Genomic DNA, 26,320 nt, shown 5'->3' with positions numbered 1-26,320 from the left:
AAACTGAGTCACAACAAATGACAAATACTTATTATAAATCCTTCTGTTTCTGTATTAGCTTTCTCCTGAGAGTGTGTTGTTGTGAGTGTGTGTGCTTGATCGTTGTTTTCAATTAAGAACAATTGTGAGTCAGACAGTCGTCATTTGCAGCTGATGTCACACGGCCTCCCTGTGGATTATGCTCCATTATAACTTAAAGGTTCAGCTGGTACGATTTAAATGAAAGGAATCTATCGGCAAAAATGGAATATTAAATAATCCAAGTGATGTTTGCACTAGTGTGATTCATCTAAATTGTACTAATTGTTGTTTTCTTTACTTTTGAATGAGCCTTGATATTTAAATTCCATTGGTCAACTTGCTGTCTAACCAAATCCTCAGTATGGACGCTGCCCTGCACCTTGTCCATGTTGCTTTTTAGTCTTTAAACCCTCATGCATGTGGAATGGCTTCATTACATGTAAAAGAAATCACCACAGACTGTATGCATCCATGTAAAGTCAATTTCCCCAGTGGGCCCTTATGTGTGATGTCCTTCCCTGTCTCCCCCCAACCTCATTTCCTGTCAATCTCTGAGATTCAACCCCACATAGTGTCTATAATGAGAGTTTCAAAACAACCAGTACGTTATAATATATGTGCAAACACGTTATATACATATAAAAGGAAAGAAATGGCATGTATCTGCAGTGAAAGACATTAACAACAGGTATCTTGGTGTTTCTTGGATGTTAGTGATGTGCTCAAGGGCACTTCAGCAGAAGAGGAAGGCATCTAAAGGTTCCAACAGGCCTGATTTTATAATTCATTAGAATAGAAACAGTGAAAATCCCAGTTTGAAGAAGTCAAAGCTGTGGGACAAAGGGGAACAGCAGGGGGCAGCTGCAGCCAGCTGTACCCGACCCGGAACTTTGAATGAATTCATCTACTAACTTCTTGGAAACTTGGAAGAAACTTTAGTTCAGTTCAGAACAAGCAGCAAGAGCACTTCCGCACGTCTTTCAAAATAAAAAGCCCTGTGTCGCTCGTGTAATACATGTTTTTATAGTGGCGATCATACAGGTAAAGCAAAGAAAGGGTAGGAAGTACATTGTATCACAGTTGATTAAGAGCTAAATCGAATGCAATGGAATGAATGTGTAGACCTGTTTCTTTTCTCGTGATTTTTTTATTCCCACGCTATCACGCTTGTAGCCAAAGTAGTTTTATTTTGAAGGTCACAACCGGAAAAGATGTGTTAAAATCCGGCTGCTTTCGCTCAAACCTCCGTGTGAACGACTAGGACCAACCCGGAACTTTAAAGTGACCTAATCTGTTCTGGAAACTCGAAACAAGGACTTTTTCCTGCTGCTCCGAACTCCTCCGATGAGTCCGGGAGGAAAACACACGTTTCACTCCTGAGCTTCTTCCTCCTGGAGGCGGAATCCAGGTTCCCATGCTCGAGGCTCCGGCCGCGGCGGCTCCTGCAGGACAGTAGCCTCGACTCGTCTCTTCTCACCAGGTAAGGACCCGACACACAAACTGGAGAGAACTGGAGAACAGCTCGTTTAAAAGAAAGGGTTCCAGACCCTCTGCAGGAAATCAGCTTTAAAATCTGTTTTAAATAACAAACACAAGTTCAAGACGTTTGTCTGCACGTTTTCTTCTACACAACTTCAGCTTGAACTTTTAGGGTCGAACACAATTTGCTGCAGCACAAGATTTAAAACTACTCCATTGTTGGAAGTAGTTCGATACTTTGTGGATACACAGTATTTTACAGTAATTCAGTATTTATTTTATATTAGTTGTGTTCGATGTGTGTGTGTGTGTGTGTCCATAATGGTACCTTAATCATCATACGAATGCATCTATATGTGTGTGTGAGTGTATACATGTGTATTAGATGTGCATATATGTGTATGTACATATGCATATACACTCATGTAGATCTGTGTGAATATAATGTATATATATATATTTATATATATACATAAATGTGTATATATTCATATGCCTGTGTGTGTGTTTGTACATAATATCTATGATGCATAAGCATAAATATGTATACATGTGTATATGAGTTTGTACCTAAATGTGTATGCATATATATGTGTGTATATATGCGTGTGTGTGTGCATGTGTATATAAATGTGTATATATATATGCTTGTGTGTGTATGTGTGTTACCCTGTCAGGTTAGGAATTTCAGGCAGCTGAGAGCTCCCCCTTCTCTCTCTCCCACACACACACAGACAGACACACACATACACACACACACACGCAGGCAGGCTGGGGGGGGGGGGGTCAGTCCGGGGGTCTGAGACTCACACTGGGTCTGCAGACTAACAAAAGCTCCGGCCGTGCTTGTGGTTTTAAGCCTAATGAAGCAAACCGCTCAGAGAAGAATTCAGACACTGACAACTGCTGAACTCTGGGAAAGAATATTCAATTTATATCAGTTTGGAGTTTAAAGTGATCAAAACTTTAAGAGTTAACTACGATAGTATTTCTGAGTGAAACAGAAATACTTGACAGTCTATTATCAGTGTTAATAACAGTAAAACACTTCCCTGTGTCCTGATTTGTCTAGAGGATCAAACCATCTCACGTTTCTATCTCACTTACATGTCTATAAAAACTAAAGGTTATTACTAATAAGATGTAATATGGTCAATAACACAATTGTGTTCATTTCTAAAAGTTAAAGGTGATGCTTTCAAAGTGCGTATTTTGTTCAAAAATATACAAATATATTCTCTCTTTACCAGTTGTTTTTGGAAAGAAATCTTTTTGACTACTTATTAGTTTTACAGGAAGTAAACAGATGAGCTTCAATAACCTTTATTTGCTTTCAAACTATTGGTTTCAAGGCCGAGGGGCAAACACAGACTGTGAGGTTTCAGCTGCCACAGACAGGTACAGACACTGACACTGACACTCAGTGGTTAACCTCTGTGAACACTGAGATAAAAGTAAACTAAAACTCCCCTCCATCTTCTGCGGATTTAAGAAAATGAAACAGAGAATTACTTTAACATTTCCATTCTGATCAGCAGTATTTCAACAGAGCAGAAACTCATTTGACACGTGATTCCTACAAAGTGCACAGAATCGTATTGGATTCATTTAATGTGTCAGTTTCAGGTTACGACACTTCACACTGCTCGTTGGTTTTTTCTTTTGAGGAAATGAGAGGAGGCTCGAGGTGTGATTCTTCAGTTGGTTATTTATCTTGATGAAGAGAGAATGTCAGTGACTTCTACACGGTGTGAGAAGATGAGGCCTGCAGCATGTACAGACCTGTGGTGATGACTTCAGGCTAATAGAGCTCTGTTGTCACTGTGGGTGAATCCAGGAGGCTGCAAATCTGCTGCACTGGAATGTTTTAACTCTCAGGACAGTTGGATCTGACTTGGTTCGAATGAGCAGCAGTAAAAGCAGCAGACATTTTGTCCGGTTACAGGGGGAAACGCTCAGCAGCCACTGGGGACATCAATAATGATTAAAGATAGTCACTCCTTTTATAAGTGACTCACTCATACCTGTGGTTTTCCTCCTGTGACATGTCAAAATGTCTCCTGTTGAAAAAGGTGACTTTGCATGGTCTTCAACCGTGGTGACCTTTGACCCCAGATATTTGCTCTGCATTCGCTTATGTGTGACTGTTATATGTTATTAAACATTAATCAGAAAGAAATGCAATTGAGGCCTTAATGCATATCTTTTCTCCATTTTACCATCAATAATATATCATTATTTTAGCATAAATACCACCAAATATATAGAGTTTAATTAATTATGTCTCAAAGATATAAACATAAAAACGGGAAATTTGTTGATTATGGGAAATAGCATTTAAAAATGTTGATATGAGTGCAGTGCTCTTAAAATGTTCCCATGGATATTTATTTTAGAGTGGTTAAAGTTATTTGTCTCATCACCTCCTTCCTCATCAACACAACCTTATGCCATTAACTAACAGTCAACAACACAAGTTTGTTCACACTCTCTTGCCATCCCACAGTGAACTCAGCTGTCGGCCGCCTGTCGTTTCTCTGGTTTCTGCATCGAACCCTGATCCAAACTCCTACTGGCTCGTAAAGCCGGCGGGGGGGGGGGGGGGGCATCTTGTTGTGGTGGATGGAGGAATGATGAAATACTGCCACAGCCTGTGTTTTATGATTCCAGGTTAATAAAAAAATCACTTGAAGAAACGTAGAAAATCTTTGGCCAAACGAAGGCCAAAAAATATATATCTTTTCATTTTTCAATGTTAGATTTTCTCTCCCAGATGTAGAACTGGTTTTGTTGGTCTCTCTTTGTAGTGTATACAAACCGCTAACTTCATATTCAGCTGATAGGGCTCCACAGCTCTGACACACAACCAGATTAAAAACCACAGACAGTCTTTGTCGCTGCAGAGACCGGACATGCATCTACCCAGTTTGCCCTTGTGTTCGCTGACTCATAATCTGCCCGAGAACAAACCTACATCCCCTAAATCTCCTCAGGATTAAGTCTGCAAACTGTTGTTGTCGTTTCGTGGAGAGAAGTTGACGTTCGGCAGCAGTTTACCGGAATTCTCTCAGCACCTCAGGGTTTTCTTCCCCCTCGTGTCTAAATTATCCACACAAACAAACAAACAAACAAACATTCTCCTGTTGATCAGAATCATCCTCACTGCATCAGGAGAGACGCGAGGCCTCGGGGCGAGCGAGGTGAGACGACTGGTTGTGTTGACAAGAGCGTTGCTTTGAAACCCTGAGGTCTGACTCTCTCTCAAAGAGCAGCTCTCCAAAGAGATCCTGCAGAGGGTGGGGTCTATTAATCACACCGAGCACAAGCAGGCACAAGCTCAACCTCTTCTCTCTCAGTGTGAGCTGGCGAGTGAAACAGAAGAATTTACATCCAACTGTATTGTTTCCATGTGGCGAGAGTGAGGGAGAAGGACGAGGGAAGGGGGAAGGGTTGGGAGCACAACAACAGCGTCTTGTGTATCCTCCGGGAATGCTCGTCTGAAGGCCGAGGGAGACGTGTGTCTGTGAGTTGGGAAGGGGTGTGTGATCCAAAGTGCATGTGTAGACAGCGCTCAGTCATCTCAGCTTTACTCACTACACCATAAATACACAGGGAAAGAGGAACAGGGTGTTCTACAACTTCATGACTGAAAATGACAGTCGCTCGGACTGACGTGAATCATTCATCCGATAAACGGACTCAGTTCGCACTAAAAGAGAAACTGCTCCTGTGGAGGAGTTTGTTTTTTTACAAGGGAAGGTTTTTAAACTGGTGAGTTAACTGGGTTTTACGCAGGAGCAGCACAGCTCAGGTGAAATCTATGAGCTGAACATAGACGGCTCCAGTTCAGTGTGTGTTCTAAACCCGCCTGTTCGGAACGGGCTGGTCGTTTGGTCCGTAGAGACGCTGGTTTCAGTTTTCTTTATGAAACTGCAACAGTGACCTGCAGTTATTAAAACGCTAAAAGTAAAGACCAATGTTGGACTCAGGCTGCAGAACCCTGGAGCTGCACCTCCAGTGCTGCACGAAGAGACGTTCACCTGTCAACTCAAAGTCCAGTGAAGCTCGACTCAGTCTGCAGAACCTGAACTGGAGAACACGTTGTCATTTGCGGTCGGTGGTTTGATCCCAGTCTCCTCCAGTCTGTGCTGACGGGTCAGAGTGAGAATCATGTGTGAGAGAGAAATGTGTGTATTAATAAATGAATGTGACATGTAGTGTATTTCCCACTGTCTATACATCTTTCTCTCATGAAAGGCTCCTGATGAACCGATAAAAGAAATATACAACACATTGACTCTCTCTTCTCTTTTTGTCATCACCAGTTTACAGAGTGGTGGAATCTCAAGGTGACAAGATGCCACAGCAGAAGGACATAGTGAAGATCGCGATCCAGATGCCTGGGGCCTATCCCCAGCTCATACAACTGGATCAGGTAACACACACACACACACACACACATACACATATACACATGCACACAGATAGAGGAAATAAAGAGATATATCCTTATCTCAGTCATATAGAGAGAAATGATCGGAGAAGTTTAAATCCAACAATTTATTTGGAATCATTTACATCTTTATACTACAGACATATTCCTTTACATTAAAGACAAACAAAAAGCTCTGTTTTAGCTACTTTGAGAATATTATAACAAACATTACAGTTTTATTATGGTTGGAGACACTGAGACACATTTGAAATGCATAGATATTAGTTGGTCAGACAGAAAGTACAAAGATTTTGTTAATTTTTCTCAAACACTTCCGGAGGCTCCACACCCACCCGGCTGGTTTTCTGTCTTTCTCAACTTTTACCAAATGTTATCATGGGGGAAGTTTTCCATGTGTTTCCCAGAAATGTTTGGGGAAGTTGAACTTCTTTGCCAACACACCACCAGTGAGTTGTAATTCATAGTGTGAAGCTGTTCACAGTCACACACACACACTTGACCAGAGAGAAACTGTGATTAACTGGTTCTTACGAGACTAACGAGAATGGACAGAGATTAAAATTTCCCCCATTTTTGAAAAAACTCCAATAATTCCACGACTCGCTACCCAAAATGTTTGTTCTTTTAGATCCCAACTAATCCTGCGAGCCCAGAGGAAGCTCACAAAAAACTTCTCATTGGCCCTCCTGTTGTCACTAAACACATGTGATAGGTCGACCTTCTTGGCTGCCACTAATCACAGGCCATCCGCTGGGTCTACCGCACAACCCGAGGACATTTTGATTGGTTGACCGCGGGGCTGACCACTAATAGCAGGATAGTCTGAGAGTCAGACATGGAAGTTGTCTGGCTTGTATTTATGTACGAAGCGGGATCTGGAACGTGAGGGAAACATTGTTCAGAAGGAGTCGGGGAGATCTTGGATTTCCTCTTCTCAGCACACAGGGTTTGCAGCCAGCGAGAATAGCTGTGGTGTCGTGATCCCATAACAGCGTGTTATTACCCGAGCATGCGTTCAGCTCCCTGACAGAGGGAATACTTTGATAGTAGAGTCTGCTAAGTCCTGTTGTTGTTGTTGACCCACATGTATGCAGCAGCAGGTGTGTGTAATGTGTAAATGTAAATTTCCCATATGTGCGAGTGTGTGATTGTAAACTTTTTGTGGTGTCTTTGCAGAAAAAGCCTCTGTCGGCTGTAATAAAGGAAGTGTGTGATGGGTAAGTAGATGATGACTCTACCGCTCTGTGGTAACATTTAAAATTATTATCTGCAACTTCTGCAATAGTTAATATCTTTGTCTGTGTGTGTGTCTGTGTGTGTGTGTGTGTGTGTGTGTAGCTGGAATCTCCCAGGTCCTGACAACTACGCCCTGCAGTATGCTGATGGAGTGCAAACGTACATCACTGAATCAGTAAGACAAATGCATTTATCTACGTATCTGTATTATTAGTTTACATATTTACATTTATCTACACCAGGGAATCAGTCCAGTAAATATCTGAGCTCACCTTGAAACCCATGAGCAGCGGACCTGACTCGGACCTGCAGGAGGTTCTGGGTTTGAGTTAGAAAACGTTGTCAAGTCAAAACACAGCAGTGAATCAGTGATTCAACTCTTCTTTGTATTTTGCCCCCGCGTCTCAACAGTTAGATGAGATTGCGTTGCACAATAATCACAGCTTACAAATGTGAGTGTGAGTGTGTGTGAGAGTGTGAGAGTGTGAGAGTGTGAGAGTGTGAGAGAGAGAGAGAGAGAGAGAGAGAGAGAGAGAGAGAGAGAGAGAGAGAGAGAGAGAGAGAGAGAGAGAGAGAGAGAGAGAGAGAGAGAGAGAGAGAGAGAGAGAGAGAGCACTCATCTTCTTGGTGTCAGGTGACCATTTCTAACAGTTGCCAGTGGAAGCCCCTCCCCCCTGCTCAGAGGTAGAGACAGGGCTGTAGAAGTCATTAGAGGAAAGATGATGTTTTTATTGTTGAACATTTCAGCAGCAGACGTTTAGAGAATGCCTACTACCAGACTTAAGAGTTGGTTGTAGTTAGATACAGATGTTTTTACCTCTGGATGAGCGTTTGAAAACAATGACCCTGATTTCAGATCAGTGTGATAATGAGAGAAATTCCCTCTTTCACCATTAATTAGATTCAGAAACTAAAATCCCTGTAGGAATCCTGTTCAGGTGAAAGGATCAGAGATAGTGCATCAGCCTGGACTCTCTTCTCCTCCCGTCTCTTTGCAATTACTCACTCTCAACAGCTGCTTTTCCTATAAACGAAAGAACTCACTTTCCTGTACGCACCAACGTGCACCAACAGCCTGATGTGTTGTCGTACTTTCACTTTGTTGCACAAGTAAAACGAGGCAGTGTCAAACTCGTCTTCGATTTGAATTACAATCATACATATTTGCCCTTTTAGCTCCATTTCACAATGTTCAAGTGTTTTAAACAGCTTTTAAATAGTTTCTCCTCTGTCCACCTGTGTGTGTTTGTGTTTGTTTGTTTGTGTAGAATCGTCTGGACATTAAGAACGGCTGCATTCTGCGTCTGACCAAGGGCCCGGTGAGTCTGCAGCCACAAGCCTCCTTCTTCTGTCACCTCCTCCTCTCACATTCTTCTGTCGCTCACTCTCTAGCTGCTGCTGCAGACATGCACTGAGTGTATGTGCAAGAGAGCAAATGTCTGAGTGAGAGCCTCCAGACTTTCTCCTGAGTTCTTCCAGCCCCCTTGTAAAAACCAGTAACAACACTGTGAATAATTAGGAAACGTGTTGGTGAGCTTTGGTCTTTCTGCCGAACGCAGGGTCGCTGTGCCGAGGACCTGTTCAAGGGCATCCAGAGCTCGGACTCGGGCGTGCGCTGCGATTCGCTGAAGGAGCTGGCCAACGTCTCCACAGACGTGACCTTCGCTCAGGAGTTCATCAGCAGAGATGGACACCTCCTACTGGTCAAGATAGTGGAGGATGCTAAGGAGTTAGTATCTGTGTCTGTGTGTGTGCTCACATGTTTCCCTTGGAATGCTGTTCCTCAGAGAGTGGAGAAGTGGTGTCTCTACGTGTAGCAGCACATCCCACTGAGCTTAACGTATATAAGAGAAACAGAGAATGCACCTGGTGGATGGGTTTTAGAAACATCTCCTCCTGTTTGTTCCTCCAGCTCCAGAGTATTCGCTGATTTATTTTTAACATTTCATCTGATCATAGATAACATTAACAAACGATGCCGTAGCAAGTTGGGACAGAACTTAGAGAACATCAGTGTAAACCAGGAAGTCAGGACCTTTTTTAGTGGGAATCAAGTCGGCTGAAGCAGTAATTTCTTAAAAGTCCTTTCTTAAGACATGTTTTATCAGAGAGCTTTTCTTTTTGAACTGTGTTATTTAACTACCTGAATTATTGAAACTTCCATCCAAACTGCCAATTTGAATTCTGTTCAGACTCAGTCTGTGTGTGTTATTACATTATACTTATTTCTGTCTGTATGTATGTGTGTTTGTGTCATTCAGGAGTAATGTGATCATGACGCACACACTGACAGGCTTCATGGAGCTGATGGATCACGGGATAGTTTCCTGGGAGAACCTCTCAACCATCTTCATCAAGAAGGTGCTGGATCTGCTGCCTCCTGTCTTTAAGTTTGGTCACAGATGTATTCTTCTGATTAGTGTGTCGCTCATTCACTTCCTTACTCCTCTCCTTTCAGATCGCCAGCTTTGTCAACGCTAAGGCGGCAGACGCGTCAATGCAGCAGGTGTCCCTGGACATCCTGGAGAGCATGGTGCTGAGCAGTAACGGCCTCTTCCTGCAGGTCAAACAGGAAGTCACCATGGAGAGGCTGGTCGCTCATCTCCAGGTGTAAGTTACAGATAGATGTGGACTCATAAGAGCCGAACATACATTTATTAAATACTTAATTTTCAAATGGAAGCAGTGTCTCTTCAGTAAATTGAAAGAGAGAATCAAGTCCTGACAGAGGGAACACACCCGGGATCAGTGGCCAGGGTGCAGGTTGATAAAAAGCAGCATTGTCTCTGAAACGGGAAGTTTTGAAATATGTAATGCACGGCTGATAGTGATACTGATATAAAACAGAGGGAACTGGGATGGTACTCAGCTGAGAGCAAAGACCAGCAGTCCCATCAGATTCAATCAAGCTGCACCAGATTTCTCACTCTCATGGATATCAACCCCCTAAAGATTTCTGGAATTCATCATCAAGACTCATGAATTATTCCTTGGGAAATCTTGCAATGTTAAAGAAAGTGATAAAACATTCCTGAACCCGCCTCAGAACTTTATGGCTTTTTTCTTGGCTCACATCCCATCTCTCCATGAAGTTTCTAAATATTTGGTGCAGTAGTTTATGCGTAATCCTGCAAACAGACAGAATGAATTACCTCCTTGGTAGAACTAGTTCTCTGCCATGCATCACTCTACTTACGATGGACTCACACATGTGCCTTGTGTTAGATGGTGGGCGTGCCCGATTGCTCTGTGTCTACGCAAATCGACTTAACGACAACAATCCCAGTTTAAGGCTCGGCTAATGTGCCATGCATCAATACAATGCTAGAGAGAAGTACACAGGGAAGTAACGTGCTGTGAGTGTTGTTGTTCAGCTTCTGCCGTACGCAACACTGACCCACAATGCAGTGCAGCAACCCATGACATCCCAACACAGCGAATCCTCACATTGTGTGTTTGTCTCACTCGCTCCTCTCCGACTTGTTTCAGGACCAACCAGCAGATCCAGACCAAAGCCATGGCCCTGCTCATGGCCCTGCTGCAGACGGCCGGGGACTCGGACAGACAGGTGCTGCTGCAGTCTGGTTATTACTCTCCCCCCCACTCTGTTCCTCTTCTCCTTGTTGCTCTGTGATCTCGCCAACCGTGCAGACAAATCTGCTGTTTAGTTCCCTGAATCTTTGTTTCTCTCTGACAGTGATGCCTGCAACTGTAAAAATCAGTGTTGTCGACTATGAGTCCTTTGTGTGCTGATGGGACGCTCTGACCCCCCCGGGCTGAACGCGGCCTGCATGTGACTCGCGGAAAAAGGGTGTTTTTGTACCAGCCGGACCTTTTATTCTACTTAGGAGTCAGAGTCCTGCAAGCACCACCTCTGGCAAACAGCTGGAAATGATCCAACTCTATTGTTCTGTCTGCGCATCTCAGACTTTCTGCAGACAGTCGAGTCTTTCTCTCCCTCTGTGCGGTTTCTGCTCCTCTCTTATTGTACGGACACAGTTCCTTCATTCAGCCCTTCATCTCTTTTCTCTCAGGCTCGCTTCGTTACTCTCTCTTGCTCTCTGTCTTTCTCTCTCTCTCTCTCTCTCTCTCTCTCTCTCTCTCTCTCTCTCTCTTTCACACAAACATGCACACTTCCTCAATTTACCCACAAATCCACCCGTCTTATCAGGGTGAACAATCCCAGAGCAAGTTTGCGTCCTGAACGAATTGAGGTTGAGTCAGTGGCAAGTGTTGGTTTCGCCCCAGAGGTCAAAGTCCGCCTCAGACTTAAACCCATGTCCCGCCCCCGAGTCTGTGCCTGACACCACAGTACCCCCCCATGTTAGAAACGTGTCATTACATCTCAGAGACACATTTCACTTGCTCTCACTCTTAACATTGTTTTCTCTATTTCCAGGATATGTTTGCTTTCCTGAATAAGAAGAATCTGCGTCAGTACATCTATAAGGTAAACGTTGACGATCTCACTTTCGTTATCTTGATGTCGTGAACGTGGATAAACCAACACAGGTTGTGCTTGTGTTGCAGAACATCATCCACAGTTCTGCTTCAGTCCAGGACGAGATGGCCCACTACCTCTACGTCCTGCAGTCGGTCACGCTGAATCACCTGGAGCCTCGCATGAGGACGCCTCTGGACAGCTACAGTCAGGTGAGTCCGACTCGGAGAGAAAACATCTGCTGCTGCTGAACATTTCTCTGACTTCCTGTTACTAAACTAAACAAATCATCTTTCTTCACAGTTTAGTTTTCAAATCAGTTTGATTATTGAGTTCTTTCCTGAACCTTAAACTGTTATATAGAATCTCTCAAGTGAAGAAATTCAGGGATTCAGGTTTAAAGATACTGATTTGTTTAATTTCATACATCATCTTTTATCTTAAGCCTTTGTAATAAAGAACTGTAATTGGAGCTTGATATTTTACAGTTTAACCACAAACTTTATTTCAAATAAATATAAATAATAAAAAAATATGTAGACTTTGAATAAACAAAATCTTTCTTTATGTAAATTGTAAACATGGATGCACATCTTTCCTGTATTCTTTGTATTATAAAATAAGAAGTTAACCTCCATCTTTCACCCACGTCTCCCCGCTGTGACACCAGGATCAGAGAGACGTCCTCCACGGTTTGCGTCAGGCGGCGTTTGAGACGGAGACTGAAAACAGCCTGAGCAACGAGAGGCGCCGCTCGCTCTGTGCTAAAGAGTTCAAGAAACTGGGATTCTCTGTGAGTGTCTGGACCTCAGGACTTATTCTCTCATGTTTGTCTGTCATCATATTAATCTGAGGGACAGTAGTGGATTTGTATTAATTATTATCTTTGATTCTTTCCTTCCAGAACAACAGTAACCCTGGTCAGGACTTGGTGCGGACGCCTCCTGGTCTTGTAGCTTTGGACACCATGACTTATTTTGCTTCACGTTATCCTGATGCCTACAGCAGGGTGAGCGGGGTTTACCTTTTATTTGTTTTATTTAAAGAGTTCAGCGTCTTTTGTTTTATCTAATCTTCATTTCTCCTTGTGTCCCGCTCTCAGTTTGTTCTGGAGAACAGCAGCAGAGAGGACAAACACGAGTGTCCATTTGCCAGGAGCAGCATTCAGCTCACACTCATCCTGTGTGAGATTCTTCGTATCGGAGAGCCACGTGAGTCGACCTCCGACCTGCTGCTGATATGAACGTATATAAATATCCTCTGGTCAAACCACCTCTTTCCTCTTTTCATCTTTGTCTTCTCCATCTTCTCCCTCTCTTCCCATCTGACAGCCTCAGAGACGGGATCTGACTACCACCCCATCTTCTTCAGTCAGGACCGACTCGTGGAGGAGCTCTTCTGCGTCTGTATCCAGCTGCTCAACAAGACCTGGAAGGAGATGAGAGCCACACAGGAGGACTTTGACAAGGTACAAGAGTCCACGAGAGCCCAGCACAGCAGGGTCTGCTCCGTGTCATATCCTGAGCACCACAGAAAAATCAGTTGTACCAGTCAGGTGTCATAAACTGGCTCACGGTTCAGACAAACAAAAATAGAAGGTAAAGTGTTGACGTGATTGAAGTTCCAGACCAAAACAGTCCTGCATTGCATCAGTTTGTTACTTATGGATGGAGTTATGGTGAAAGAAATGATTCCCCACTTAATTTGTATCTTACACAGTAAACTGCACTTGCTGTTACCATGATAAATCAAACCCATCTTTATATTTGTTAATGAAGGATGAACAATTTGTTCAAGCAAATATGTTTAACTTTGAGTGAGATTCAAGGAAACCTGTAGAAATTAGTCCTGGTTTACGCTCTTTATTGTGGATTTGTGTAACGTTGTATTTTTGTGACATTGTGTTGGTTTATTCTTGTGCAAACTACACACAACCTGCCCCTACACACAACGTTTAGTGTCTTTACAAGCAGTGTAGCACCAAGAAAGAGAAAGAAGTCAAGCTTTTGTCTCGAGTCGCAGCTCCACATCTCTCACAGCCCGATGGTCATAAAACTCAGTGACCTTTTTGACCTGTCAGGAGCAGCCCTGTGTCCCGAGCACCGGGGCAGCAGACCAACCTTTTGTCTCTGCCCACGGCCCCCTACCCAGGGTGCTTTGGGGCAAGGACAAAGGGGCATTAGGTGGACAAAGAGAAGCGTGGTGGGCGGCAGAAACAGAGGGAGAAGGAAATGCGGAAAAAACAAAGCGCCCGGGGCATCAGCAGTAACTCCACGACAACAGAGGGAACGTAAAACCTCTGGAAACAATATGGGAGGGCGAGAATGAGAGAAACCAAAGAAAGAGAGAGAGGTGGGGGTGATATACGAGACATAACAAATGTAGGTTTCCTTACTTGGAGAGCGAAGTGGACTTAGTTGTGTTGGTGTGCGTGAGACTACCACAAAAAAACACACACAATCATGTATGTGCTTATCTCTACACACACCCCCATCCTCCACAAGTCCACACACACACACATAGATACACACATTCAGCAAGAACATGCTGCAGGGTATCAGGGAACACACACAGCTGCCTGCCATCGCTCCCATTGGTCAGTTCAGCTAAATAACAGAGGGGACTGGACCTGTGTGTGTTGGGGGGGTTTGGCGGTGGCATGTGCGTGAGAATATCAGGGTGTCTGTTTACAAAACACACACAGGCCTGCACCTCTCCTGCAGTGTAGGTGACGTTTGATTCTCTCACTCACTTTCACCACTCGTCAACCCCCCCGTCTGCCGGACAGGTGGAATCTTAGAGCTGGGATAGAAGCTGTTGGTTTAAAATAGTCGAAGGATGGAGGTAAGACTGGATTATCTTTGTATTTTTTCTCGGTTGTCAATTCGCCTTGAATAGTTTGGTGCCACATATTTAATGTTTCAGGTAATAGATGAGGTTTTATCCGTTCAAGGCTTCGACATGTGAGAGTTTCGGTCCCGGGACCCAGTGAAGTGTCGGAAACTCCTGTCATGTGAAAATCGCTGGATGCCAAAGTTATTTTGGCTCATGGAGCTCGTGCAGGCAGTGACAGTGTGAAACTCTAGCCGCTTGTTTTGTGTCCGTGCATGTTCACACAATATAGAATGACAGCCTGGATTTCACTGTCTGAGCCAGACACACACAGACAGACACACACATAGACAGATTGACAGTCAATCATGTTTTCGTAAAAAGTTTGGTAACATTCATCTTTATGTTTCAAAGGAACTTACAACAAATACATTTCTGAATCTGCGTCATCAGAAGCCGCGACATTTAAAAATCCTCTGTTGTTTTCTGTCATGCATGTAAATCCCAGTGTATCAGATTCTGTGCTGTAGTTATTTGTAGAACAGGAGAGAGACGTCCAGACCGAGCTCCACTGAACGCTTCACTTTATTGTGTGATTGCTCTCGATCAAAGTTGTACACAGATGTAGGTCAGCAGAGCCGTTTGTGTGAGTTGTGTTGCTGGAGTCCGCTCCCTCCCGCAGCTCTATAGATTATTATATAGATTTTCCTCTACTTGCAGCTGAGGCGCGTAAACCCGGAGGGATCTATAGATTCTAATCACATGCAAGCGCCAGCCAGGGTCCCCCCCCCCCCCCCCCCCGTGTCCGTCTGTGTGAGCTTCAGTTGAACAAGTGATGCAGAAAACACACGCACAAACAAATAACGCTGAGTCAGTGAGACTTTTCTGACTTGTTAACAAATAAATAAATAAATGCATATTCGAAATGGAATCTGCAGTTATCACCCAGATGTTAGGATGAACCTAAGGATGGTTGGTGTGGTGTCACTGGTTGGGTAAGTTAGATTTAAGGGTTTAAATAAAACAAAGTCCCAGGATGGTTGGTGTGGTGTCACTGGTTGGGTAAGTTAGATTTAAGGGTTTAAATAAAACAAAGTCCCAAAACCGGAAAACACTTAAAACTAGAAAAGACAAAGTGACGGGATGAGAGCACATGGTGTTCAGGGAAACACAACGGCAGAGACTTATATACACACGGGAGGCAGGTCGAGTGGACTCAGGTGAACTCATGATCACAGGGTCAGGAAACGGAACAAAGACAGGAAGTTAAGCCAGAGACACACAAGGAACATCATTTCAAAGTAAAACAGGAAGCGGAGAACTCAGGGGGGGGAAACAACTGAACACAAGGATCTCAGAATTCAGAGTCATGACACCTCCAGGATGGTTTTTGCTTCACTTCTGGAAAGTGGGAGGAGGTGGAGACATGGCGTCCATCTTTATCCACAGTTTATGGTCTTCATCAGTGAATGACAGTGAAGATTGTGACCTGCTTGTAAACATGGTATATCCAGACACCCTCATTCTTTTCAAAGACCACTTCCCCAATTCAAAGAACAGGGGGGCGATGAGGACACAGGAGGCAGCACGTTGAATTTCATTGATCCGTCTTCATGCAGCAGGACGTGAGCATCTCTCTGTCTCTACCTGCAGGTGATGCAGGTGGTGAGGGAGCAGATCACCAGGACGTTGTCCAGTAAGCCCACGTCCCTGGAGCTCTTCAAGAACAAAGTCAACGCCCTCAACTACGGCGAGATCCTGAAGCTGCGGCAGACGGAGCGGCTGCACCAGGAGGAGACACTCGCACCTCCTGTACTGTGAGTTCCACACCGCACTGGACCGGTCACATGGTTGATTGACACCTCACACTGCCGGGCTGAAGGCAGGACGTGTCCCTTACTACTGTTTTTACCGATTTCTAATCATGTGAATCATGACAGAGGAAATTTTATCGACTAGGTGAATGAGTTTTTTTGTCTCAATGGTTTTAAATTTAAGTTCATACTTGTGATTAGTTAAAAACTTGTTAAATTAAAGTTGTACCTCAATGATGAGCCTATTTTCTTCATATATTTTAGATTCTTGTGATAATTTCTTTGATCATTTGATGTAGAAAAAGTAAAGCAACACCATCACACAACCAGTTCATCTGCTCTCATGACGACTTTCCCCCCTGATACATCAGCTGTTGTTTATTATGTGACTTGTTTGTTATGTGACTTTGTTATGTGTCACTAAACAGTGAGTGTAACAGGTCGGCTGCATCGTCGGCAGAGATTCTGCCTGTGCTGCGTTTGATTCCTTATTGAAATAATCCATAAGCCTTTTGTGACTTGCTGTGGTTTGGTCATGAGTTTGCAAACACGTCTGGGTTTCTTCACTGTATTTAAGACAAATGTTGAATGACAAGTGAGTGTGTGTGTGTGTTTCCTTCGTTAGGGAGCTGAAAGAGCGTCTGAAGCCGGAGCTGCTCGAGCTGATCCGTCAGCAGAGACTCAACCGACTGTGTCAGGGAACCAAGTTCAGGAAGATCAGCAGCCGCCGGCGACAGGGTGAGAAATCAGCAAGGAGACACACGCACACACACACACACATACACACACCTCAAAAACCAGTAGACTTGATACTTTCCTGTATGACCAACCATTGTCTTTGGCCATTTTTCTCCCAGATAAACTGTGGTACTGCCGCTTGTCACCCAATCACAAAATACTTCACTACGGCGACTTGGAGGAAGACACGGACAATCCACCGATAGAAACACTGCAGGAGAAGAGTGAGTCGATTCCTAAGATGTTGTTATCAAACCTGTAACAAATAGAACTTGAATTTGAAAAAAAAATACAACATAATTTACATTCTCATGTTTACCCTTACCACCAAAAACACAGAGGCCAATACTGTGAAAGGCTCAGATCAGCTGATTTCAGCCAGGCTCTAGTAATCTAGATAAAGTCAAGATAATGAACTATTCATGTCTGAGTCCTGATCCAAGTCTTTCCTCCTCCTCCCTCAGTTCCAGTAGCAGATATCAAGGGGCTGCTGACGGGAAAAGACTGTCCTCACATGAAGGAGCACAAAGGCAAACAGAACAAGGTCAGCAGCTCTTCTTATCTTTTCAGATTATGGAGGTTTTCCACTCTGTCAGAGGAAGTAATAAAGCCTCATTGTGTTTGCACCTGCTCCTCCCCCCCTGTAGGAGGTGCTGGACCTGGCCTTTAGCCTCACATATGTAGAAGAGTACAGTCTGAACTTCATCGCACCCTCCAGGACTGACGTGAGTCGACCTTCTTATTGTCCTGACCTTATTCAGTGTGTAAGTAATACCCCCCTCCCCCCGAGTACTCACTGTCCTCCTCCCTGTGTCAGTTCTGCCTGTGGACGGACGGCCTGAGCGTCCTCCTGGGCCGGGAGATGAGCAGTGAGTCCATGCGCAGCGAGCTGGACATCCTGCTCTCTATGGAAATTAAGCTCCGCCTCCTGGACCTGGAGAACGTCCCCATCCCGGACAGTGCGCCGGTCGTCCCCAAACCCCCGAGCAACTTCAACTTCTGCTACGACTTCAGCCAGACCGAGCAGTAGAGTGTGTGCACGGGCTGGATGTGTGAATGTGTAAATATATATATAAATGTATGTGTGTGTGCATGTGTGTGTGTACGTGGTGAGATTTTACCAGTGCATCCGTGCACTTATTAACAGATTTATAATCCTGACAGTAGAAGTTTCCTCTGTGGCTTGTTTCTATACAATGAAAACAAGGAAACTCTTAAAACTACGGCAGCGGGTTGTTGGTACGAATCCTCACCACGAGTCTTATTGACTGTTCCGAGGCTGCGGATCATCACTTCCCATCTGAGGAAGTTTGACTTCTATCTGACTTCCATCTCTTGATGTTCAGCTGCCTGGGAGCTTCCATAAACAACAGAGACTCCAGCTGCTTGCACACCTGCACTGAAGTCTTTACAAAACCTTTCCTTCCAGCCCCCTGGTAAAATGTCCGTGTGAACACATTTGAGAATACAGCGAGGAAATGTCCGGAAAGTTCAAAGTGAGTTTCTAATAAGTGACGAACGGGTTTCCAGATGAAAACGAGGCGTCATAGAGAACCTTCATGAAGTTTTCCAATTGGAAGGACAATGAGATTACAGAGCTTTTGGCTGAGGCCACTGAGGATGTGTGTCCTGAACTCGTCTGACCCGGACAAGCTCCTTCTGCCTTCAGAGTTCATGTCTAACAACATCTTTTGAGAAAAGAGATTCTCCAGTTATGGTACTTCTTTAAAATGTTATTGTTCAAATCAGTTTTGTATTTCTAAACACATCTATAGCTCTGCATGGTACTTTGAGTGTTGCCGTGTTGGAGGCTGCTCATCACTGCTCCTGGTAGAGCACATTTCTCTTATATTCCTTTCTGCCATTTCAGTTTGTTTTTTAAATGGGCATTAACACTGATTTCTCAAGATGTGGTGCATTAGACTCATTTTCAACAGTTTACATAGAGAAACACAGTATGTTTTCAGTGTCGGACAATGTTTTGCTTAAATATATGTTCGGGTACTCGCCTGCAGATCCCAGTGGCTCAGTGATGACGGAGCAGATCTCATCAGGTACCGAGCTGACTTCCTCCCCCTCTTTATAATCATGACCGTCAATAAGCATTTGTGCAACTGTCCCATTCAACAGTTTGGAAATTAGAAAACATCCTGATCTTTAGATTTGTCATGAATTAAATCTAAAAACCTGGTCATGTTATAAAAAAGGTACGTGTTCTAATGTGAGGCTCAAGTCACATCAAGCTTTCAGTAGCTGCTCGACAACTGACAGCTCTTCAGTATATCACAGTATGTTTGAGTATCCCCCCCCCACACCTCTGATTATATCCACTTTGAATCCTTCGCTTTTTGGTGAATTCACATGAATAAACAGTTTGATTTATACAGAGAAATAAACAGTACGTGTGTTTCTTTCATAGTTTATTTGTAAAAATCAACATTTTGATCGACACGTCTACCTTTGTTGTGGTTGAAAAAAAGCAAAAGCAAAAGCACGTTGCTGAAGCTACAGTGGACAAGAGTCGGCATTTAAATCAAGTCAAAATAAAAATTAATTGGTCAACGTGAAGAGAAAACATTGAAATGACAAAAGTAGTGTGAAATGTTTTCTATATAGGTAAATATATATTCACTTTATTACTTTTATTAATAATTAAGTTAGAATGTTAAAATTAACTTATTCTACAATATAACAAGCAGAAAATATGGAATTAATTTACCATCTAGATACAAATGTGCCCGAAGACAATTCTCATTCACTTTAGACACTGAGAATAGTTTCTTCTTTCTTCATGAGCTTTGTTTCACTTCACAGGATTTCTCTTGATTGCATTGGATACTCCCCAAAGCACCTTGATCGCCCCCTGGTGTTTGATTGCATTACAGGTCATAAACCGCGCCTCCTCCATGATAGCAGATGGGAAACGGGTCAAACTAAAAAGTCAAAGATTAAATTCAAATAACTTCTTTCAAAGATGGTTTCTGTGATTTTAGGCCGTTCTCCCCACATGATGTCTGTGTTTTCGTTAATAAGTTATTTGATAATGTAAAAAAACGGGTAAAATGTTCCTTCCATCAATGGCTTCCTCACAGACTGGAGCCAAATTACATCATCTGCATATAGTAGAGAGGCATGTGTTACTGTTAAACTTCACGTTTTCCTCATTGGCTTGTTCCTGGCCAATAATTTATAACTTAAACAACACTTATTTCAGTTCTTGTGCAAATTGCTGAAATGTGCAGAAGCTCAATGACGGAGCAGGCTCTGTTATTGAAATGTCCAGTGGTCGCTCAGAGTGTCAGAGTGGGATCAGCCCCACCTATGAATTTGTACTGGACATTCTCCAGGTAGGGAAACTGGGACTGGATGAGGTCCATCGTTGTTATTGAAATGTTTTTGCAGCGTGAGATGTCGAGAGTCCTCAGACGCTTGCAGTGCTGCGCCAGGTGGAACAAGGATCTGTGGAGTTAAAAGGTCAAAAGCTCAGGAACGGACGTTTTTTAAGATCGATGGCTTTATGCACTACAGACGTGTGGTTGTGTGTCACTTACTGGTCCGTGATCTTACTACAACCGGAGAGGTAGAGATGCTGGAGTCTGTTCAGGTACGGTGCAGCCTCTGCCACCCCGCGGTCGCTGATGCCCGGGCAGTTGCTGAGACTCAGGCTGGTGAGGCTGCGGCAGCGCCAGGCTACCGACACCAAGCTGTCGTCAATGATTTCTGGCAGCATGGACAGAGACAGACGTCGGAGGTCCGGGTGGTGCACCACCTGTAAAGAACAGAAACAATATAAACTAAGTCACGTTTTTAGCTCTTCAAATATTCTCCAACACATTTAGGCAGTTGTATTATTGTAAAATGGTGAATTTAACTTCACAAGAGATGTGCTTCCAAATTTACCTGTTTTAGCGAGTAGTGCGAGTTAATACGTTTTAAAGCAAAGAGGTAGTAGTATGGATGTAGCCTGGAACCTTGGTCTCCTCGGCCTCTCACCTGTGTGATGCTGCTGTCAGTGAGCTTGGAGCAGCCGGAGAGATCCAGCTCCTGCAGCCGGCTCAGAGCCAACAGAGACGCCCCGGCCTGCTGCTTGAACTGCTCCAGGTCATTCTGCGTCACCAGCTTGGGTCGCTCCTCGAAAGGCAAACGAGGCGGCTTGAAGAAGCCCATGTTGCCAAAGGTTCGGGTGAACCTGGGACCCTTGTCTTCCTGTGTTGAATAGACTATCATTACATCAGCTTTCACTGAGAAGATGGTGCTTTAAGAGAGAATAAGAGAAGCTGTGTTTCACTCCTCTAACTGTCTCCATCTCTCTGAGGCTCTTACCGTCTCCTCCTCAGGCTCACACTTGGTCGTTTCCACCATCCCCAGCAAACCCCAGTCTGTCACTTCTTTACACCAGCCGAGCCTCAAAACCACCAGCCTGTGCAGGTAGGTGGCGATAGCGCGCACAGACAGGTCTGTCACGTTGACGCATGAGGTCAGGTCCAGCTCACAGAGAGTATCCCCGAGCAGCTGGGTGAGATTGAAAATGGCAAGATCCTGAAGAGAGAGGAGGGAAAGCAAGTTTATTTTCCATTTATTTCTAATACAAATGTGATTAAAACACACACAGACACTGACTGACCCTGATGTAGGTGCAGCTCTTGAGGCTGAGCTTCTCCAGCTGAGCTCTACTAGCACCGGACTCCCTCAAGCCTTTCACCATCTCTGATCCGCTGACGTGCAGACACTCGGACAGATCCAGACTCTTCAGGGACGACACGGACAGAAGCTCGGCGAGGCCTGTGGAGAACATGGAACCTTCATGCGCACATGTTCATGCGTTCTTGCAGATAGTGGTTCCCTCCGAATTATACCTAGTCTAATAATTCAGTTATCCTAATACGATAGGTTAGAGCAAACCCCCGGGACTGAGTAGGCTCCTTGGATTAGTGGGGAGAAGGAATATCCCAATGATCTGAAATACACGACAAACACCTTTCTCAGTGATCCTCCAGTCGCGGGACAAGGAGAGGTGCGTCAGAGACTTCAGGCCCTGAGCTACAGCCTCCACAGACCTGCTGGTCAGCTCAGTGCAGCCACTGATGTCCAGTCTCTGAAGGCTCGGCTGGTGCTTCACCAGAGCCTCCACTGAGTAGTTGGTCAGCTCCTTACAGCCCTGGAGGCACAGCTCCTCCAAGACCAGACCCTGAACCTGGTTAAGAGAGAATATCAAGAAATCTTATAGGAGATACTAAAATCATGAAAGCCAACGTTGTTGAAGCAAATTCAGCCTTTTCTTTCTGTATAATCTGGCACATGGGTTTTTAGATTTACTCTGACTGGAGTTATCCTGACCTGTGCAACAGTGCGTAGTGACTCGGGCGTGATGGAGGTTCTGCTGAGGTCCAGAGCCACGAGTGTGGACCTCTGCTCCGTCAACAACCGCTTCAAGTTCCTCAGCGACAGTAACGCTGACGAGTCCTCGACGGCCCCCACCGGGCACCCCCGATACGGGTCGAACTCGAAGGCAATGTGGCATCCGGCCAGCGAGAGGCGGCGGAGGCGGGGGGTGCAGCAGGTCAGCCGGTTAAAGGTGAGGTCGGAGAGGTAGCGCAGGTCGGACAGGTCCAGCTCCTCCAGGCCACACAGAGCTGACCTGACCTGGAACCAGAGAACAAAGTTTGACTTGACAGATAATGTGAGGTAATGATTCTGATTTAACGCTAAGCTATAAAGCAGAAAAATAGGATTACACAAATGTTAACAGATAAAAAGTTTGTACTGCCTTAGCTTTAGGCCTTTTCATGGCTTATTATATTTAAGGGACTTATATTGATTAGTGTGTGCAGATACAAATAAAAGTGTTTGTCAGCAGGCTTACACAAAAACTACTGAACCGAATAACGCCAAACTTGGTGGAGGGGAGGGGCCTGAGAAGAAACCACTAAAGGTGTGTGCAGATTAAGGGGCAGTTTCTTCTCAACGGTAAGACCTAGAAAACCATTAGTAGGATTGTTCTGCCTTGGTGGAGGTATGCGCTCTATTTTACTTATCTACACAGTTTATATGCAAGTTAGGTTAACATGTAAATGAGGTGGGACAGGTTTGTTGGCAGCTCTTCAGATCTGTTACTGTTGCATGATGAAGAATACCTGCTGGCGATGCTCCTCCCTGGAGAGGAACGCTCCAGACATGAAGAGGCTGTCCAGGCCCCTGAGGTCCAGCCTGCGGAGGGAGGTCAGGCAAGGGAGGAGGGCCAGCAGGGAGGTCTCCGTCACGCTGCTCCCAGGCAGGGCCAAGCTCTCCAGCTTGGAGCCCAGACTCAGACCCACCTGAGGAGGGAGGGACAGTTTCATTCACTGACAACATGAGTGCGTGTTACGGGTATAATGTCACCAAACTTCCTCAAATAATCCAACTCTCTCATTCACACGCTGAGTAAACACTGGTGGGTTATACTTCGTCCTTGTGTTTTCTAGACAACGGTTAAAGTGCAACAACTTGCTAGGCACAAGTTTTTAACAGGAAGTTCAACATTTGCATGAGCACAAAGAGATACAAGCACAGAGATATGGGACAATGGGGGTTGTTAAGAGCTGCAGCAGCTTTGGACTTTGGACCATAACACGTGTGTTACTATAACTGTGACTGTGCTACATCCTGGTCATTGTGATGGGAAGTTACAATAGTGAGCATGATAATGAATATTTAACAATGCAAATGTATTGTTTGTCTTTGAGGGGGGGAGACTTTTCTTTTTTTACTGGAGGCATTTTGCTTACGAGATGAATAAGATCCACTCCAATAGATTATTATTTTTAAGGATTTCATAGTCCCTGTGGTTCAGGGACTTCTCTCGAACAACGAAGAGGCATGTGATCAATGTAGGTCAAAAGAAGAAGTAACTTGATAATCGGACACATGGACAGAAATACTATTCACATTCATGCTAAACAAAGTAGTGACGAGTTGTTGACCACCTCCAGAAGCAGCGATCTGGACATACTGAAGCCATCGAGTTGGCTGATTATCAGGCTGCAGCAGGACTTGTTGCCCAGAGACCTGACCAGCTCCAGGGACGAGGCGGAGGCCGGGAAGCAGAAGGTGACGTTCCTCTAAACAAAGACAAACAGAGAGGAAGTTAACTCTGCCCTCAAGCGTAACTGCTCATGAAGACTGTGTCACCCGCCTCTGATGAATGTATAATTCAACGTGTCGTGGTCCTCATGGTGTCTTTTGAGCAGATCACCTGAAAGCGCAGGTCCTGGCTGGCGCTGTACCAGCTGCGGCAGACGAGCGAGGCCTCCTTCCTGTCCGACGCATGAAGGAAACTCAGGATGTAAACGATAATCTACAGCAGGAGGTTGAGAGAGAACACTGAGTTACATTACAGCTACCGATGCTGGAGGAGGAACGTTCCACCTCAACTGCTGCGCCATCTAATCGTCAACTTCACATTTTAGCAGCGATTGTTCCAAACGCTAAAGCAAACCGGTTCAATTCAAAATGAAATCATGCAAACAATGATCCGCAGTCTGATTTTCTGCATCTCCATGTGACCCCTGAAGTGATGATGACAGATTAGTGACAGGAAAACAGGAAACACAGAAACATGTGCTTATGTAAATCAATATTCTCTGGGGTCACTGGGATCACTGGGGTCACTGGTCTGAGGATGATTATTTCTCAGGGGTTGTACTTCAGCTCAGGAATCAACACAACTGTGTTACATACACACTATGTGTACATCTGAATGCACATCACAAACAACCATCTGTTGTTTTAAGTTAGACATCATTATAATACATGTTGTCTTTGATTGTTTTATACTTATCATGTTATTGTGGATTTTCATATTTTTTATCATGGTGAGATTGTATCTTTAATTAATTAGAGGCCTGAAATAAGTCCATTCCCAGCACTGTGTGTATAATGTGTTTAACACCTGTTAGAAGTATTTTGTTGTTATTGTGCAAATAAATAATAAAACTAGAAATATATAATATCATGAAACAGGCTGATCCAGCAGGGATGGACTGTGTCTGTGGAGGGAAACGCATTTAAATAAAAAAAAGCATCGTCATGAATGTGTTAGTGAGTCACCTCAATAGGAAGCTCATGCGTGTCCTCAGGTGTGTCCCCAGCTGAGTCCTCAGGTGTGTCCCTCGCGTCCTCTCCATCGTTGTCCCCCATCTCCTCCGTCAGTAGAAACACCTCAGGACCATGACAGGTCAACGCAGCTAGCCTCCAGCTGGCTAGTCGCGCTGTTTAAAAAAAGCAGCAGTTAGCCTTCAAGCTAACATAATGCTAAAGAGAATCGAACTCGTCTCATTCTGCGTGAACTCGCGGAACATGTCACTTGCTCAAATGCACAGGGACGCGGCTCGGTCTCCTCACTAAGCTACTTTACACTGAGCGGGTCCCCGCGTTGCTCACTTCCGGCAGCTGACCGGAGAGCAGAGGGTCAGTGACGTCAAGGAGCGGAGCATTGTGGGAAATGTGGTTTTGTTTTGTAACTGCACTGACAGTAAGTGTGTGTCACATTTTTCAAAATGTCTTTAATATTTTCTTTTATATAAAATTAGATTTTCTTTATATTTCCTCACACTTATTATTACTTACTTTATTACTTAATGTCGATTCTTGACTCTTGCTGCTGCACTATTGCAAATTTCCCAATTGTGGGACAAATAAAGGATTATCTTATTTTATCTTATCTAATCACATCTTAAATCTTCTAATTTTAAAAATATAAATATAAAACCTGTTCTGTCACAACCAGAGCCTCTGGGTATTTGAATGGTGAACAGAAAGTTAATGACCAACAACGGTAAATCCTTCAGGTGAAGGGCGTTTGGGAACTCACACACTTTTGTCTCAAACTTTTACCTGAAAAATCGGCGGAAAACAAAATGTGATGCTGTGAGTGTGTGTGAAGTGTAGTAATCAGGTAAAACATGTGTTCTCGGTGGGGGGGGGGGCTCGAGGGGAGATTTCATGGTTCACATGTGACATGGATGAAATGGGAAGGCACCAGTTCGGCTTCAGGCCCCAGAGGTCAGGACTTGTTCTTATATTCTCCTTCTACTTGGTTTCATGGTTAACAGCTGTGGTCACCGGCAGATTATCAATAAAAAACATGATCAACTAATTACTTGTGATGCATTATTGTGGATTAAACTGTATTTTACCAAGTAAACATTAACCCACGTTTACCAGCTGCAGTGCAGACCATGATACCTCAGTAATTTATTATTCTGAAATGAGCTATTCTTTATAATGAGCATTTTTACTTTGACTTTTGTATATTTTGACGCTTTC

At 44.2% G+C, this 26,320-nt stretch overlaps 2 protein-coding genes across 3 annotated transcripts; one reads left to right on the top strand and one right to left on the bottom strand.

Moving 5' to 3' along the window:
* The first annotated feature begins 1,265 nt into the window (after nucleotides 1-1,265).
* elmo3 (engulfment and cell motility 3) lies at nucleotides 1,266-19,405 on the top strand. 2 transcript variants are annotated; one of them, XM_062389463.1, is made up of 21 exons: nucleotides 1,266-1,501; nucleotides 5,826-5,935; nucleotides 7,133-7,173; nucleotides 7,295-7,367; nucleotides 8,461-8,511; nucleotides 8,752-8,921; nucleotides 9,454-9,553; nucleotides 9,651-9,802; nucleotides 10,682-10,760; nucleotides 11,592-11,642; nucleotides 11,723-11,845; nucleotides 12,304-12,426; nucleotides 12,538-12,642; nucleotides 12,736-12,844; nucleotides 12,965-13,101; nucleotides 16,119-16,282; nucleotides 16,905-17,017; nucleotides 17,137-17,241; nucleotides 17,482-17,561; nucleotides 17,665-17,742; nucleotides 17,835-19,358. In XM_062389463.1, exons 2-21 carry the CDS (start codon nucleotides 5,858-5,860, stop codon nucleotides 18,045-18,047), a joined length of 2,145 nt encoding a protein of 714 aa, XP_062245447.1. In that variant the 5' UTR covers nucleotides 1,266-1,501; nucleotides 5,826-5,857; the 3' UTR covers nucleotides 18,048-19,358. The 2 variants fall into 2 exon arrangements, with proteins under 2 accessions (XP_062245447.1, XP_062245448.1); XM_062389464.1 differs by lacking the exons at nucleotides 1,266-1,501; nucleotides 5,826-5,935; nucleotides 7,133-7,173; ... (10 more) ...; nucleotides 12,736-12,844; nucleotides 12,965-13,101 and adding an exon at nucleotides 14,055-14,477 and having other exon boundaries at nucleotides 17,835-19,405.
* A 19-nt stretch (nucleotides 19,406-19,424) lies between these two features.
* On the bottom strand, nucleotides 19,425-25,435 carry fbxl9 (F-box and leucine rich repeat protein). The gene is made up of 11 exons (XM_062389465.1): nucleotides 25,103-25,435; nucleotides 24,249-24,350; nucleotides 23,980-24,114; nucleotides 23,152-23,331; nucleotides 22,355-22,660; nucleotides 21,995-22,211; nucleotides 21,642-21,799; nucleotides 21,341-21,556; nucleotides 21,011-21,223; nucleotides 20,569-20,786; nucleotides 19,425-20,476 (listed from the first exon to the last, which is right to left on the bottom strand). The coding sequence occupies exons 1-11, from the start codon at nucleotides 25,190-25,192 to the stop codon at nucleotides 20,308-20,310; spliced, it is 2,004 nt and encodes a 667-aa protein (XP_062245449.1). The 5' UTR covers nucleotides 25,193-25,435; the 3' UTR covers nucleotides 19,425-20,307.
* Between the last annotated feature and the right edge of the window lie 885 nt (nucleotides 25,436-26,320).

This window comes from Platichthys flesus, chromosome 6 (assembly GCF_949316205.1).
Source record: "Platichthys flesus chromosome 6, fPlaFle2.1, whole genome shotgun sequence".
In the NCBI taxonomy this organism is placed as follows: domain Eukaryota; kingdom Metazoa; phylum Chordata; class Actinopteri; order Pleuronectiformes; family Pleuronectidae; genus Platichthys; species Platichthys flesus.
Note: the sequence above shows the minus strand (reverse complement) of the source record. Positions and strands in the feature narration are given on the sequence as shown.